The sequence below is a fragment of the Misgurnus anguillicaudatus genome, chromosome 19 (genome assembly GCF_027580225.2).
Source record: "Misgurnus anguillicaudatus chromosome 19, ASM2758022v2, whole genome shotgun sequence".
In the NCBI taxonomy this organism is placed as follows: Eukaryota; Metazoa; Chordata; class Actinopteri; order Cypriniformes; family Cobitidae; genus Misgurnus; species Misgurnus anguillicaudatus.
In genome coordinates this window covers 12,759,983-12,778,521 of record NC_073355.2, presented here as the reverse complement: position 1 = coordinate 12,778,521, position 18,539 = coordinate 12,759,983, and the positions used below count along the sequence as shown (strand labels likewise).

At 39.1% G+C, this 18,539-nt stretch overlaps 1 protein-coding gene across 2 annotated transcripts in view; it reads left to right on the top strand.

The window, feature by feature from the left end:
- Window positions 1-2,572: 2,572 nt before the first annotated feature.
- Window positions 2,573-18,539, top strand: part of aatka (apoptosis-associated tyrosine kinase a) — a 63,142-nt gene continuing 47,175 nt past the window's right edge. Inside the window, exon 1 of one of the 2 annotated variants that reach the window (XM_073856940.1) lies at window positions 2,573-2,848. Coding sequence is in view for 1 of the 2 variants with exons in the window: in XM_055187581.2 (XP_055043556.2) it covers window positions 2,914-2,995 (82 nt within the window). In the remaining variant the exon portion in view is untranslated. Of the gene's footprint in view, window positions 2,996-18,539 lie in introns of both variants that reach the window. The other variant, XM_055187581.2, reaches the window with a different exon arrangement.

Below are 18,539 nucleotides of genomic sequence, written 5' to 3'. Positions count from 1 at the left end.
ATTTTGTGCAGTCTATCACGCATTCAGACTTTAATACAGCAAACAGGGAGAACAATAAAAGTCATGACTTACATGGTATCCAGCCAACTCCGTTTGCCAAAAGAAGTGGTGGAGCACACAGACTGCAATCATTTGACTCCATTGGTCGATCTTGTCCAAGCTTCTAAATCCTGTATATATCAACTGAATGCCTTCTAAAGATATTTTGCTTGCTTCCACTGATCAGTACTTTAATTATCAGTTACAATCTGCAATGCGGTTATGAGACTCTGAGAACGATCCAATCACATGAGGTCAAAAACATAAAAAAACTATATTGACTTGCTAACAACAAAAGTAGTAGGGTTTGGGAAGCAGCACCGTGCACCAAGGCGAGTCTGAATTCAGGCAATTAGAGCTCAGCCTAAAATCACATACTTTTAACAATAGCCTTTATCGATTTTATGCAGCGCCCCAAGAACTGACAGGCAGACGGCCTCAAGGTACCGCTGTATGATTTCTCGAATCGCTCTCGCTGTACCTTGACGTCATCTGCCTGTCGGTTCTTGCAGCTCCGCATGAAGATGAAGAAGCCTAAGTTTACTGACCTACATACACACTCTTTGGGTGGCGCCCCAGACACACACACACGACACACACACAACAAACTCAGTTTTGATTTTTTTTACTTTTTATAATATGACTAACAGTAAAATAGTACAACTAAATTATTTTATTTTGTATTCATTTGCACTATATATATTGAACTTTTTGATAACATGTTAGCTTTTTCTATCTGGCCAACTTTAAAGAGCACCTATTTCATAGCTAAAAACAATGTTATTTTGTGTAATTTGTATAATACAATGTGTTCATATGGTTTATGGATAAAAAACACATTATTGGGCATATCGTACATTTTTAAAGCTCCGGATTTCACTCTATTCCTGAAACGCACTGATTTTGTACAAAACTCATCGATTTAAATAAGCGCCGTGTCCCTGATTGGCCAGCTAACCTGTAAATGGTGATTGGCCTGAATACCTCTGCTGTCAGCTGGAAATGTCACGCTCCTTACCATGTTTGAAAGATTTGGTCAGAATGCAGTGCTAACAGTAGTTAACTTACAGTCTAACCATGAGGAATTATGATAACGGTGGTCTTGTCTACATCACCAATCCCAGGAAGTAAACTGTTGCCTACAATCTGTGTGTTTGTTGTAGTCCAAGAAAAGAGATTTACGTTGGAGACGATAGCGTCATTGTGTACATTGGCGTTTGTACCTTCTGCATATCATTAACATTTACTAATACAAACTTACACACCAAAGGAAATGTATAATCGTGAATCGGACCATAGGTGCTTTTTAAGGGGGCGGCGCCCCAGCCGCCTCTGGTAGAAAGTAGAAAACATTACTTTTTCAAGACTGTAAAATATGAATATGATAATTACATAAATTATTATGTTTGCCGCTATTAATACATACAAAACACAGCATTTAAGGTTAAATGACAAGTTTGGTATATTACACTTCAAGCCCTGTTTTCAGATTGTTTATGATAAAATAGAACTGTTTTGACTGAAATTTGGACATATGATGCTGGCCCGAGAATGCTAACACAAAAATCGGTTTTTATCGTAGTTTTTGTCAAACTCCATTGACTTGTATTAGATGGGCTGTGAGGTACGGTATTACTCCGCCGCCTGGAACTTTGTATTCTTGCAATTGGCAAAGGCGGATTATCGCCACCAACTGGGCTGGAGTGTCTATTATTCAAGCTCTCAACGGAGGAATGTACGGGTGTGAGACGTTTGAAAAAAGAGGTCCACAAGTTTACAACGAATAGTAAAACACCTGTTGGAAAGTATCTTTTGCAGCAAAACCGAAAAATTCTCGGGCCAGCATCATATGTCCAAATTTCAGTCAAAACCGTTCTATTTCATCATAAACAATCTGAAAACAGGGCTTTAAGTGTAAAATACCGAACTTGTCCTTTAAGTTTTTGCATAGGGTTTAAGCATGCCCAGCAAACACAGAACGGTTCCTATCTGGGTATTTTTTGGGAACCAAATAAGAACATTCTGGGAACCAAAAATTGTTAGCTAGGTGCCTCACAAAATATGTCACATATTTTTATTTTTTATTAGACATTTAGGGTATATGTATTTCCGATATGATATTAGTGTTTTTGTAACTCAGCTGGTAGCACTACTTGTTTTGGGTTTGTCTTAAACATGAATAATTATTAAAACCTTGAAGGAACTAGAAAGTAAACGTGTCTCAAATGTTAAATTTAGGTATAACGTGAGTTATTGAGTCATAAAGAAGCACTGTCATAAAGTCAATAGCTGCAGGTAACTAATAAGTCATTAGAACATAACTTACTGAATCCTTCAGATGTTGTTGTTGTTGTTTTTACCTTCACCAAAGGTAAAAATGTCAAAATGTCTGCTGCGAGACTCGACTACCCATCTTTTCCCCTGCCGCACTAATAACAACAACCCCTCTGCCCCAGTCCATCCCATAACCACCATAATAAACTGACTGATAAATCGCGCGCGGCGTGAGGGCACAGCTGCAGGCAGCGTCAAACAGTTGCAGGAATGAGTCTGGACATCTGCCAAACATCAAAATCTTGCTGCATAGACTGCACATGGAGGAAAGACGCCGTTGAGAGGTGGCATTCAGCATACAGTTTTACGGTCGATGCTGTGCTTGTGTTTTAACGCTGAAACACTGTAAATGCGGAAATGTTCCTTCTGCATCTGTTTCTTAATCGGACGCATCTGATGTGAGGCGACATGACGCGTCGCGCGCTCACTTTCACGATGCATTCGAGCACCCTCATGCCTGATATCGTTTCATGAGGTGAATTTTGTTTTTCTTTTTTTAATGTACATTTGGTGAATTGAATCTAAAGCCTTACGGGAAGGATGAAAGCGTCTGCATTTTTCGTGGTCGCGTTCTCGCTGTTTTTAAATCCCAGTTTTGCCTTCAGTTCGCATTTCGACCCAGGTGAGTAAAAACATTGAATCTCCATTGAGGTGAAACACTTGTCATGATCAAAATCTTTAATATTTTGTTCAAGCATTACGCTATATAATAAAAAACAAATTAGGATATCAAAAATAAGCACATGAAATATATAGTAAAATGTTTTCTTTATGCGCTTTATGCGTGTGCGCACGTGCGTGTTGTGCATGAACGCATGCATGTTAATGCATTAATAATAGTGTGTTTTGCACATGTAAACGAAGGGATATGTACTGTGTGCAAAGCTGACTTGGCATTAGTCAGCCAAAATTGTTGTTCCTCTTGTGTGTTCTGTGTTCCCAAAGCAGATCCGTTGCGTAACGTCTGTATATTTGACATATCTATGCACTTGTGTTTACTGTACGTCCTCGCGCAGTGTGGTGACCGTGAACCGTGCATGGTGTGGACTTGTGAGAGAGATTCACGTGCGCAACATTCTTGTGCTGCTGTTACCCTGTGGCTGTGTGGTGTCTATGCTTCAGCATATTGAGGAATCAAGCAGCTTAAAGCTCGCTCTGCATGCATGCCCTGAAGCCCGGTGAGAGAGGTCCAGCCAAGCAGATCGCAGTGGGGTGCACTTCTGCAGTCTACTCTCACTCATCATTTAGACTAGAGCAGAGCCAGGCTATACATATACAGCGCGCAATGCACATAGGGACGACGTGTGGTTGTGCGGCGTGACAAGCCCTTAGAAAAATTGACTAGCCATCGGTTAGGGTGACTTAGGAAAGGGGAGAAATAGGTGGTGCCATAAATAGAGGCAAAAGCGTCCCTGGCCAAGGTGATGCACAGCATACTAATGAATCAGCCGCCTCTGAATCTGGGGTGCGGAGGGGGTCAACTTCTTTTGCTTGCTGGCTCCCTTTCCCTTATTCGACATTTAATGCATGTTTGTGTTTTCGCAGAGGTTCTTGAATAGGGGATCACAGTGGGCTTTGCTTTTCATGCAGATTGGAGATTTAATGGCTAACTGGTTGGGAAGCTGTAATAAACTATTATGTAAAGTGTTAAATCTGCATTAAGAGGAAAACCACAAGAAGTAAGCTTCCCTCAGACCTAGTTAGGATAAGATATAAGGTATGATTTTCCATATTTGATTCATAACTGATCTGATAGTGTGGTGCGGTGGTGTAAAGGCTGTAAAGATTCCCTCTTGCTTTATGAAAGCATATTTAGGGTGACTGTCGATTGCCTTCCTCTGCCTGGGTGATATACATGCCCCATAACGGGCTGGAGTCAGCAGCAATCTGTTACTTTGACTGGCCAAGTAATGGGATTGAGAATCAATGTTTCAGTGGCAATGAATGGTGTGGTGTGTGACAGGAGGCTAATCAGACTCATACCCTTAGTATTCTGGACAAAGACATGGCAAAGTCATGGGGATTATTATGGGACTATGCTGTTTGCTTCATCACATTACAGCTGTGGTAAAGTGATGCTTCATGATTAGTTAGTGGTAGCTTAGTCTAAAAGTTTAGTTGTTTTTACTGGGTACAGTTAATATTGGACAGAACACATGTTGGGTATTAAATAAACACATGTTGGGTTGAAGTTTCCCTACCAAGGGTTAATAAAATCCAGCATAGGTTTATTTATAACCCAATGTGTGTTCTGTCCAAATCAACCCAACTTTTTTTGTGCATTGTGGGTTTTGATTTTCATCATGTTTGGATACTTTTTTCAGACTGCCCACACAGACACTGCATTAAAATATTTTCATTTCAATGTTGAACTGAATATTTTGACAGAAATACAAATATTACAATATTACAAAAACATATTTTTTATTGCCTTAAAGGTGTAGTGTGTAATTTTTAGAAGGATCTCTTGACAGAAGTTCAAAATAATATAAAAAAAACTATATTATCGGGGGGTATAAAGACCTTTTATAATGAACTTAGGGGTGAGCAGTGGATTTAGTGGTTGGTTGCAATTTGCAACCTCGTCACTAGATGCCACTAAAATTTACACACTGCATCTTTAATGTCATAGTGTGCTGGGTTTAAAGGGGTCATATCATGAAAATCTGACCTTTTCCATGTTTAAGTGCTATACTTGGGTCTCCAGTGCTTCTTTCAACCTAGAAAATGTGAAAAAGAACAACCCAGTAACTTTGTTTTGGTAAAACATTTTTTTGCAAGCATGTGAAAAATTAAGTTGTTCAGATTTCGGCTGTTTTGTGATGTAGGTAGCAAGGCCAATTACAATAATACCGCCCCCTTAATCTGCACTATCCAACCACAGCACTGCCATTTAGTGCAGAGAGAGAGAGAGAGAGAGGAAAGATAGAGAGAGAAAGAGAGAGAGAGAAAAGAATTGACAGCACAATTGAGTTTCAATTGCAACAAACCACCATCATTGTGATCAGTGTTTGCATTTAATTTGCATTTTAAAGGACACACCCAAAAACAGCACATTTTTGCTTTGACCTACAAAATGGGAATTTTAACATGCTATAATAAATTATCTGTGAGGTATTTTAATCTAAAACTTCACATAAGCACTCTGGGCTGGGACACCAAAGACTTATTTTACATCTTTAAAAAAATCTCATAATATAGACCCCCAGGCTCACACTACAGGATTTTAAAAATTCAGGCTGATTATGAAATCTGGTTGCAACGCACCCAAGGAAAATGTCCCTATTACAAAATGTCTTTCATTCACCACTGTCTCTCATTTGCTATTGGGAGGTGTAAGATTCTAAGCCGGAAGCAATTGAGGCCCTGGACCTGATTTTCTTTCTGAAGTTTGTAGTTTAATTTCTAAACACGGGTAGTGTGCTAAACAAAACTAATAAAAGAATCGTTAATGGAATTGTTTACTGGGAACCAAGAATAGATCTGTTTAATTCCTTATTCCATTATTCACATCCGCCACATAAAAGGATTCAAAAGTAGTAAAGTGGTTTTCCTCATAAGACAGGCTTTCCTGCTTCCTTCCGATTTTATGACCATTCTGCATGCCATTGGTTATTTACAGTGCTGGGTTCTCAAGGCCAGCCTTTATTCAAGTGTCCTATAAAGCCATATGGATAACGGATGTGTTTGGCCCGAATCTGTCTGTGATCTCCCGTGCATGGTCAGGAAGAACAGAATCCTTATTACAAAATATATAAAGACATGCTTATTATGGTGGTGACTGTTCAGTTTTCATTCTGACTCCAATTGACTCTTAAGGTAGCCTGGCTAACACCAGACCACTCTCATGGAGAATGAGATGTGGTCTGGGAACCCTATACTAATTTTCTCGTATTTGAGGCGTGGTTTACGAATGCCCAGAGCCGTTTATTGGGCGCTACGAATGTCTATCAAATGCGTCTATACGTAGCTCATAGCCAATCTTTCAATTATACCAGATGACGTATGTAGAGCAACATCAATTCAAATGTAAACAACTTTTATCGCGTAGGTGCGTGTGCACACAGCTAAAAGCTATGCAACTAAACCGTAGCTGTTTATTGATATTGAAAAGCAACACAACTTAGTGGCACTGTGACAAACACAGTACAGGCATGATGACAATATGATATTAATAAATACCACTTACCATTTATAAGTTAAATGGACTTCGTCGACGACGATGCCTAGCAGGTTGGTCCTATAAAACTCTGTGTTTATCATGTCTTGCCATATTCAAACATCCTTCTTGGAAATGAAATTGTTTATGCCAAAAGTTGCTCTTTTTTTAATAAACTTGCATTTTAAACTACTTCAAACACTGTCTAAGACTTCATTGAAAAGTAACTTCGCGTCTGCTGCCGTGTTGGATAGACAAACTGCTTCGGTGTGTCGCATAGACGTCGTCATCGTCCTGCTGCCCACTCCCCGTTCTATGATTGGTTCCCTATTTCAGGGGCAAAAAAAGGTCCATAGTTTCCATGCTAGACTTGCAGCATGAATAAATTTGCGTGCCAGGCAGCATGGGGAAAGCTAGGCTACTCTTAAGGTCTGTTTTGAGACAAAATCTCTTATTTCTGATGTTTGCTTTGTTCTGAAAGTTGCAGTGTGTTTTTATGAAACATATATACAGGGAGTATTTCAGTAAACAGTTAGTATACAGGCTTTATAGAAATCATTTTCCTTCTGTATTTGTTGTTTTCTTTTACAGTATGAATATATTTAGGTTTTAAATTGTTTTCTGTTACTAATGTGCTGTATTCGTTAACAGATCAATACTGATATAATAGACCTATTAATCCTCAACATCCCCATCAGGAAGCTATTTAGCCGTGGCTTCTGTTCTGAGGGCAGGAATTCAAAATATGCGTTCGGCATGTCTTGTATGTGGCTGGTCATGTTGGTGTGTCATGTGAACATATGTGCACCAAAATGCATACCTGCTATTTATGCAGACTCTTTGGACTGTAGTGTACTATTGTTGTAATGGTTTGCTGTTCTCTAGTGCCAGTGTGCTGTTATTCAGTAACATGATGAGTGAAGGTGAGGGTGCGTATTGCACCTGTATGCAGAATCAGCACCATGGACAGAGTCATTTCAATCTAAGATCACATTTCACATGTATGCATTTCTTTTGTCCAAAATTCCTGACAGTGCATTCGAGCTATTAATTTTTTTAATACAGGAATTTCATGGGAATTGAACCCATGGCCTTGCTGTTGCTAGTATCATGCTCTGCGAGTTGAGTAACGAATATCACAAGTTGAGTATAGCTCAGTGGTACAACAAGCGTTAACAGCACAAATAGTTATAGGTTTTTAATAAAAAATATATACCTTGGGTAGTAATGCACTGTAAGTTGCTTTGGATAAACGTGTCTGCCAAATGCATAAATGTAAATATGAGACAGTTTAACTTCTTTATGCCTAACTTTTAAAAAATTAAAGCATATATTATGTGAATTTTAGGGTAGGTTGACCAATTGCAGTGTGAAAGATTTGGTGTAGGTTGATGGTGCTGTTGGTGCAGAAATGACACACGTGTTAAAAGCAATTTAAGATTTTTCCAACACAACTTATTTTTGTTATGTTATATATCATATTGGCTTAAATACATATTGCTCCCTTCCCAAACACACACATATCTGCATTTTTACTCAACTGCCTCTTTCTGACAGATGAGTTCATGCAATATTTAATACACCACCTCATCCTGACCTCATCTGGGTTGAGCGCTGGTTACCATGTGAGGCAGCCTGCAAGAATACCGCAGTGTGTGTGGAGGTCTTTTTTTGAGTGGATGTGTAAAGATAATTTATAATACAACGTGACCAGAATAAACGTCTACAGTCAGAGACAATGTAGATGTTAGATTGAAAAATGCTGGAGGTTGATGTTGTTCTAAAAGAAGCTCTCCATAATTAGATTTATTGTGGATTCAGGTCATGTCCAATATAATATATTTACGAGATAAACGCAAGAACGCCACCACAAAGTCGTAAACATGAGCGGGAAACTCGATTTTCTTTAAGCCTTGAGTTTACGAGTTGGAGGCGTGTCAGTGAGAAACATGGTGGAATCAATCAATGCAACGTCTGTGGTTGAAGGATTTTTATCAAGAAAATAAGCTGTTAAAGGACAAGTTCAGTATTTTACACTTAAAGGCCTGTTTTCAGATTGTTTATGATGAAATAGAACAGTTTTGAATGAAATTTCGACATATGCGGCTGCCCCGAGAATTTCCGCGTGTTTGTGTTTCACCTCACACCTCTACAATGGGTTTAATGGTGCACTGGAACAATCCTTCCTAAAATGCATTAAACTTTTGTTTACAAAGACGTGAAACTCACCGAGTGGTCAGGGGTGTTCACTGATATGCTCACACAAAAATCGCTGCAAAATACGCATTGCAACAGGTTTTATCGTAGTTTTTGCCAACTCCATTGACTTGTATTAGATGTGCTGTGAGGTACGGTATTATTTCGCGCCGGAAACTTTGTTTCTATTCTTGCAATTGGCAATGGCGGATTAGTGCCACCACCTGGGTTGGAGTGACTATTATTCAAGCTCTAAGCGGAAGAATGTACACGTGTGAGGCGTTTGGAAAAATAGGTCCACAAGTTAACAACGAATGCTAAAACAGCTGTTGGAAAGCATCTTTTGCAGCGATTTTTGTGTGAGCATATCAGTGAACGCCCCTGGCCACTCGCTGAGTTTCACGTCTTTGTAAACGAAAGTTTAATGCATTTTAGGAAGGATTGTTCCAGTGCACCATTAAAACCATTGTAGAGGTGTGAGGTGAAACGCAAACAAGCGAAAATTCTCAGGGTAGCCGCATATGTCGAAAATTCAGTCAAAACCGTTCTATTTCATCATAAACAATCTGAAAACAGGGCTTTAAGTGTAAAATACCGAACTTGTCCTTTAAAATTTTATTTTAACAAAATAAGCTGTCTGCAAAAAAATATAGCTGAGATAGGGATGTCAATTTATGCAATTTCCCATATTTGATGATCGTTTAAATTAACACACTCTACAACAGTCGCATATCCATGCGTCCATGACAAAATAATTGTTATTTTTCTAGTTGTTTACCGTGCTTTCCAAGTCGCTTTTGAAGTCGTCACCATTTGTTGTAATTATATCCAAGAAGCACACAAAGGGCACTTTTCCCGTTGTCACCTTACACCTGCGGCGAACTTTCAGCAAAGATATGGAGAGATAAACTTTCAATATGGAGATGGCAACCTTCTATTAGAAAACACGCAACAGTCAATTTGGCTAGCGTGTAGCGCCTCAGCCAGTCAATAATGATCAGTGACATCTGTTGCGGGCATTCAAAGTGTAACGACAGTCAGTTACAGTTTCTTGCCGGAATTTAAGATTACATTTTAATCTGTTCATTAAAAACGGCTTATGGTCTCCTTCCCTGTGCATACACTCTTAAAATGAATGTGTTAAATTAACACATCTTGTGTCTAGTTAAGGACAACACATCTAGTGTGTTGTCCTTAACTTAACACATCTCTGTGTTATTTTTGGAATAACACACTTTGTGTTGTTCTAACACATCTTGTGTTGTCCATTTCATTTATTTAAGCTCACAATCTACACGAAATGACACACGATGTGTTAAAATAACACATAATGTGTTAAATAGTTTAACACAAAACAATGTGTTAAAATTAACACATCCTTTCTTAGAGTGTAGCAGTGTTGCTATGCTAATCTTGCAGGCTTCCCTGAAGAGGGTCTTTGCTTTCAGTATCCTAACCGTATTTGCATTTTCCGATTCAGACCCTCTTAGATCTACCTAATGCCATTTCGTTACGTTGGCTTCCAACCTGGTCTTGCATGACGTTAAAAAGCCCAGGTGTTTGGCATTGAGCATCATTGTGATCATGGCTAGTTTAACTTATGCGCGCTTGTTTCATTTTTTTCTCCGGCTGTATGTGTTTCGCGCAGGCGCTGCACACACATGTATGATCTTGCTTATTCGACAATCGTTAAGTTTTATCGATTTAATTCTTATCGACAACTAATCGAAGATCGATAAATTGTTAACATTCCTAGTCTGAGACAACGTAGTGACGAAACATGCTTTGTAGAGCAGTTTGTCCGTTTAGGGCTACTGTTGAAACATGAGAGCGATTCCCATGTAAGAGGGACCTGCGGTGCATGTAGATAAAAATGTTTCATTCTAAGGTAATAAAAACAATACAGTTCATTATGTAAGGTCTTTATAAACCACTGATAATATAGTTATGTTGATTCTTTTGCATTTCTGTCAAGAGATCCTTCTTAAAGTCCCACATTGCACCTTTAAAAGAAGGTACATTGCCAGTATGTAAATATGAGCAACCCGGACGCGGGTTTACACAAAACTTATTCTTGCTACTACGTGAGAAGCAGTGAACATAGATATGCGTCCTCATGTGAATTGTTCCTTTAGATATGAACTTGTAATTGAATGGGATTAGGATGTCATAATTTATAATATGGAAATACTGTAGTGTACACAGGAAGGACTAAAAACAGACAGCTGGACGTAAAAGCACTAGACATAGAGGGGTAGAGACAGGATGTTCCCAGTTAATGGTAGATTTTTTTTATATCTGTGGTGAGGATTTTCCTGTATTTGAAGAAAATGTTTAAATGTGGTCAACAATGTGTTGGTGCAGTATTTGTTATCGTATGTGTGTATTGCTGTTAGTTGTATACACATGAATGTAAGTTTTTAATGTTTGTTTATAGTTGTGTTTTGGATGTTGTTCTCTTATCTATGTCACACATGTTGTTCCTGGGAAGGAACGGTTACAAAAACACATCGTGTCCTTCCTGAATGTGTGTCTCAACAGATTCAAAACACGCACACACAATGAGAAAAAATATGTACTGAACAGCACTGCAAAGATAGTTTGCACTAAAAATAATGACTTTGAGTAATTATGAATTATTTAGAGATGAGGACAACCCAGCCAAGCTCATGATCAAAATACTGCCTAAACATACAGTAAACAGCATTTTTAAGGCATTTCAGGCAGAGAAGGCTCTTATTGTAGCAGAATAATTGTGCCGTCTTTTAAAATAAATTTTAGCCAGATTACTGTACTGTAAAAAGTGAAAGTTTGATTAATTTAACTTAAATTACTTTAATTGGTAATGCCTAAAATGTACGTTTTTTCGACGTGCTTACGCAATTACGTGAGGTCACGCTGGCGCGTCACACAATTGGTGCAAGACGAGAAGTTGTGGTTTAAAAGAGCTTTTTTCTTGTCAAAAATGACAATCGTTTCGCTAGATAAGACCCTTATGCCTCGTTTGGGATAATTTAGAGTCCTTTGAAACTGCAATTTTAAACTTCATTTAAAGCTACTGCATTTCTAATGTTAATCTGGAGTACCTATAGAGTATTATTACATCCTTTATATCTCTGAAGAGTCTTCATTTTAATCAGATTCATAAAAACAGATCAACTTTACAGATTCTTTCCGATAACGTACAAAATAATGAGTTACTACCGCGGGAGGAGCGAGTATGAGTCATGCAACACTATACAACTTATGATTCACTACATGTTCATGCCATTTATATAACATGTACGCGCCTATTTCCAAAATAACACAAAAGTCTAAAGGGGGTCGCACACCTGACACATCGATCACATTGAAAAATCGAACACATTGTTTTCTATTAGTATACGCACACCGGCGCCGACAGGTGTGCGCCCAGCTTTGACTCAGGAAGTTGCTCAAATCCTTGTCGCGCCACAGAGCGCAACTCACATAGTTTAACATTAAATAACATCATATTTGTCCTAAATCATTAACGATTAACATTGGCTGCTAAGGTATATTTTGCATTTTGAATTAGACGCTATCTGACTAAGCTTGCACTATTTAAAGGGATAGTTCGGCCAAAAACGATATTAAACCCATTATTTACTCACCCCCAAGCTGTCCAAGTTGCATATGTCCATCGTTTTTCAGACAAACACATTTTCGGATATTTTAGAAAATATTTTAGATCTTTCTGTTGATTAAATGTAATGTTACGGGGTCCAGCAATAGTCCACGACCTTCAAGTCCAAAAAAAGTGCGTCCATCCTTCACAAATTAAATCCAAACGGCTCCAGGATGATAAACAAAGGTCTTCTGAGGGTAATCCGTGCGGTGTTGTTGTAGAAATATCCATATTTAAAATTGTATTAACGTAATTAACTAGCTTCCGGTAGCGCCGCCATCTTAGACTCAGGAGAGAGTATTAGCGTAGTGTATAGGGGTGGGACAAAAAATCGATTCTTAGATGAATCGCGATTCGGACGTGGGCCGATTCTGAATCGATTCACAAATGTCAAGAATCGATTCTTATATGTTATTTTACAAAATAATAACGTGACGTTATCAGAACCAAAAGGCGGAACTCAACTGGGGGAGTGGTGATGCACACGGACAACGTTAGAGAGCGCGCACTGTCTGCACGAGCACATAGCGGAGCTTACAAGAGCAGAAGAGAAAGAACATTTTAAATGCTTGTATGACTATACTGCATATATCTCTATTCTTTTTGAGGAGTTTTTTAAAAATCCTTTAGTACATGTCGAGTACTCCTTAAAATAGCGGAGATACGGCTTATTGAAACAAATTCGAGAAAATTACAACAGTATCAGAAGCATACAAATCAGCGCTACGCTGCCTCTCTCCCTCTCTCGTTTGCTCGCTCACACACAGACACCGTGCGCGTCTCTCCTGCGTGAGACAAGAATGCGCATCCTTGTTAATTGTGGAAGTTAAAAACGACTGAGCTGCAGTGGCCTGGCAAAACACATTTGAGACATAAGGCGCAGCAACTCAAAAAGACCTGCGTGTTTCACAATTACTCTAAAAGACCATAATGACAATTTCGCGCGTGGAGCAGCAGTTATGTGTGTAATCTACCGGCATTGCCTTTGCAATCGACGTATTGGACACCCCTGCCCAAAACCATCCGCTGACTGTTTAGTTATAACATGAATTTACTTCTGTAAAAATATGCACATAGTTTGTTATTCAGTCACTGGGTGCGCTGCATTATATAAATACAGTAATACTGCCAATCACTGTTTATAATGATGATGATTAGACGCTTAACGTTAGTCAGTTCGTGGAAGTTAATTCCGGTTAACATATAGAATTAATATGTCACGTTTAATTACTATTTTTACTGGTTTTAATGTCTTACAACAGAAACAGGACATATATAAGAATGACATAATTTATCTCTTAGTTGCATTAAAGACAGTTCAGAGACTAGTAGCAAAAGCGCAAACATTAACCTGGCTTTGAGAGCAAATGTGACGTAATGACGTCACAGATATGCAAATTAGTACGTCAAGAATCGATTCTGAATCGATTCATGAGGGTCCAAGCGATTCCCACCCCTAGTAGTGTACGCACTTTTCTTAGTGACGTATGACAAATTCGGAGGGCGGGGGACAGAGCAGCAGCAGAGAAACCGCTGTATGCTGCGTAAGCGCTCATCCTGAATGCAGATGACTCTAAGATGGCGGCGCTACCGGAAGGTAGTTAATTACGTTAATAACATTTTAAATATGGATATTTCTACAACAACACCGCAGGGATTACCCTCAGAAGACCTTTGTTTGTCATCCTGGAGCCGTTTGGATTTAATTTGTGAAGGATGGACGCACTTGTGGTGGACTTGAATGTCGTGGACTATTGCTGGACCCCGTAACATTACATTTAATCAACAGACAGATCTAAAATATTTTCTAAAATATCCGAAAATGTGTTTGTCTGAAAAACGATGGACATATGCAACTTGGACAGCTTGGGGGTGAGTAAATAATGGGTTTAATATCGTTTTTGGCCGAACTATCCCTTTAATGTGCACTTCCGGTGTACAAAACCTCAGAGTTGTCCTAGAAGCGACGCGGCACTGCGCGTCCGGTGTGCAACCCCCTTTACTTTCCAAATGCAACTCATGACCCGGTTGGGGCTTTTCAATGAAATCCAGCGCATCAAACACACGTGCAAAACTCCGCTGCTACCCTAGATAATAAACTATATCCATTGTTTCCATAATGCTGGCTTTCTTCTTCTTACATCCAAAAACACACTTCTTTATTTGTGCCATGTTGAGTCTTGATATTAAACAAAGCTGTCACATGATGTGATGTTTGTAAGTTCTAGCGTCTCCCGCTGATTAGTGAGCGGAGTTTTGCAGGGGAAGTGCCCATAAAAAGAAGTGATACGTACAGTGGGGCAAAAAAGTATTTAGTCAGCTACCAATTGTTCAAGTTCTCACACTTAAAAAGATGAGAGAGGCCTGTAATTTTTGTCAAAGGTACACGTCAACTATGAGAGACAAAATGAGAAAAAAAATCCAGAAAATCACATTGTCTGGTTTTTTAAGAATTTATTTGTAAATTATGGTGAAAAATAAGTATTTGGTCAATAACAAAAGTTTATGTCAATACTTTGTTATATACCCTTTGTTGGCAATGACAGAGATCAAACGTTTTCTGTAAGTCTCCACAAGGTTTTTACATATTGTTGCTGGTAGTTTGGCCCATTCCTCCATGCAGATCTCCTCTAGAGCAGTGATGTTTTGGGGCTGTCGCTGGGCAACACGGAATTTCAACTCCCTCCAAAGATTTTCTATGGGGTTGAGATCTGGAGACTGGCTAGGCCACTCCAGGACCTTGAAATTATTCTTACGAAACCACTCCTTCTTTGCCCGGGCGGTATGTTTGGGATCACTGCCATACTGAAAGATCCAGCCACGTTTCATCTTCAATGCCCTTGCTGACGAAAGGAGGTTTTGAGTCAAAATCTCACGATACATGGCCCCATTCATTCTTTCCTTAACTCGGATCAGTCGTCCTGGTCCCTTTGCAGAAAAACAGACCCAAAGCATGAGGTTTCCACCCCCATGCTTCACAGTAGGTATGGTGTTCTTTGGATGCAACTCAGCATCTTTCTCCTCCAAACACAAGAAGTTGAGTTTCTACCTAAAAGTTATGTTTTGGTTTCATCTGACCATATGACATTCTCCCACTCTTCTTCTGGATCATCCAAATGCTCTCTAGCAAACTTCAGACGGGTCCGAACATGTACTGGCTTAAGCAGGTGGACACATCTGGCACTGCAGGAATTGAGTCCCTGGCTGCATAGTGTGTTACTGATGGTAGCCTTTGTTACTTTGGTCCCAGCTCTCTGCAGGTCATTCACTAGGTTCCCCCATGTGGTTCTGGGATTTTTGCTCACCATTCTGGTGATAATTTTTACCCTACGGGATGAGATCTTGCGTGGAGCCCCAGATCGAGGGACATTATCAGTGTTCTTGTATGTCTTTCATTTTCTAATAATTGCTCTCACAATTGATTTCTTCACACCAAGCTGCTTACCTATTGCAGATTCAGTCTTCCCAGCCTGGTGCAGGTCTACAATTTTGTTTCTGGTGTCTTTTTACAGCTCTTTGGTCTTGGCCATAGTTGAGTTTGCATTCTGACTGTTTTAGGTTGTGGACAGGTGTCTTTTATACTGCTAAGAAGTTCAAACAGGTGCCATTAATACAGGTAAGAAGTGGAGGACAGAGGATCCTCTTAAAGAAGAAGTTACAGGTCTGTGAGAGAAAGAAATCTTGCTTTTTTGTTATTGACCAAATACTTATTTTCCACCATAAATTGCAAATAAATTCTTAAAAAATCAGACAATGTGATTTTCTGGATTTTTTTCCTCATTTTGTCTCTCATAGTTGAAGTGTACCTATGATGAAAATTACAGGCCTCTCTCATCTTTTTAAGTGGGAGAACTTGCACAATTGGTGGTTGACTAAATACTTTTTTGCCCCACTGTATAGAAACCCCTGAAATGTCAGCTGGGCCCATAATCAGAAAAACTTTCCGAAACTTGTACGAACCCTGGCTAAGTGCATTTGGCACAAAAATACTCTGTAACACGCCCTAGATGGCAAGGGCAGGCAACTCCTACTTTAAAGGAATTTTCCATTTTCTTAAAAGAAAAATCCAGATAATTTACTCACCACCATGTCATCCAAAATGTTGATGTCTTTCTTTGTTCAGTCGAGAAGAAATTATGTTTTTTGAGGAAAACATTGCAGGATTTTTCTCATTTTAATGGACTTTAATAGAGCCCAACATTTAATACTTAACTCAACACTTAACAGTTTTTTTCAACAGAGTTTCAAAGGACTCTAAATGATCCCAAACGAGGCATAAGGGTCTTATCTAGCAAAACGATTGTCATTTTTGACAATAAACATAACAAATATACACTTTTAAACCACAACTTCTCGTTTAAATCCGGTCGTGATGCGCCAACGTGACCCCACGCAATACGTCATGACGTCAAGAGGTCACAGAGGACGAACGCGAAACTCCGCCCCAGTGTTTACAAGTGTTGAGAACGAGGACCGTTCCTACGTTGTTGTATGTCAACTGATACTAATTAATGTCTTTGTGTCAGTTTATTGTTTACAATGGTCCGCAAATGTGCGTTTTATATATCTAACATGTGACCTCCCTACGTCACTACGCATTTACGTTTAGGTCGCCCTGGACCGGACCTAGACGAAAAGTTGTGCTTTAAAGGTGTATATTTGTTATTTTTATTGTCAAAAATGACAATCGTTTTGCTAGATTAGACCCTTATGCCTCGTTTGGGATCATTTATAGTCCTTTGAAACTCCGTTGAAAAAAACTGTTAAGTGTTGAGTTAAGTATTAAATGTTGGGCTCTATTAAAGTCCATTAAAACGAGAAAAATCCTGCAATGTTTTCCCCAATTGCAATTTCTTCTCGACTGAACAAAGAAATACATCAACATCTTGGATGACATTGTGGTGAGTAAATTATCTGGATTTTTCTTTTAAGAAAATTGAATATTCCTTTAAGCTTCAAAAACGATCTTTACAAACCAATGGGTGAGGTCACGGACACAACGTCCATATTTTTTACAGTCTATGATTTAAACAGAGCTATGCACAGTCATCTACACAAAGTAATCTAAATGTGTCTTTGTATTTATAACTTTTGATGTCTTCCTTATTTATAAGAATGTGTTTGCGTCTAACAAGCTTCTGAGACTGGGCAGTAATGAATGCTCGCCCCCATCACCCATCACAACCCTGTTAATTACTGTGGTTACAAAAACCATGGGCTGCCATCTGTGCTAAACTAGCGGTTCGGTTACATGCCAAAAAACGCTTCCTGCTACTGTAGCTTCATAAAGAAACATTCCTTACTTGAATCACCCTGCGGTTCTCCATTAACTCATCTGCTTAAACACCCAATAGCAATTTGGCAATAAATCCCTTACTGTTTCTAGCTCTTTTTCTCTGTCACTCACTGAGCGGTTGACAGAAGGCAACTGTCAGCATCAATTCTTCTCTAGGCTTGTGAATAGAGGAAGACCAGAGCGATTTCCACTGATTCAGCACTGGCTGTTTATTCAAGAACATTTATTGTTTGTGTCTATTTCTGCTTAGAAAGCGATGACAAGGCGCATCTTTTGCAATCATTTTGGGCGGGGGGAATAATAAGCAAAACTTCTGCAGTATGGAGGGTATGGTAACTATGAAATTCATATTTTATCATATAAAATTTTCAACAAACGAACATGAAACCGTCGTTTCTCATTTTGAGTAATGAATACCAACCACTGCCACCTGCTAGTACCGAAAGTTATCTCATCTCATACACATGCGCAGAACAGAAGGGCCACTTGGCCGTCGTCTGTTTGGTGTGCCGGGGCAACTTTGAACTTAGATGCAGCCTGCACGCGGACAATGTGAGCCAACCTTGCAGCGTACGTTACTTTGTTGGATTTGATTTGGCTTACTCTACCTTGGTAACACAGTTTGACTGCAACAAAATTGACTAATTTGAATAACATCATGATTTTCAGCTATATAAGACAATTTTATGGCCTGTAACATCATACCTAATTACTAAAATAATTAAAAATATAACACCAAGTGTACGGTCCGCAATAATTAAATCACCCATGCGTTATAAAATGGTTGTTGGATTTACAAAGGGACACCCCACTGTAGAGGCATTTCCCTAAATGTCACCGTTGTCTCGGCTGGCGTCTGATGAACTCTG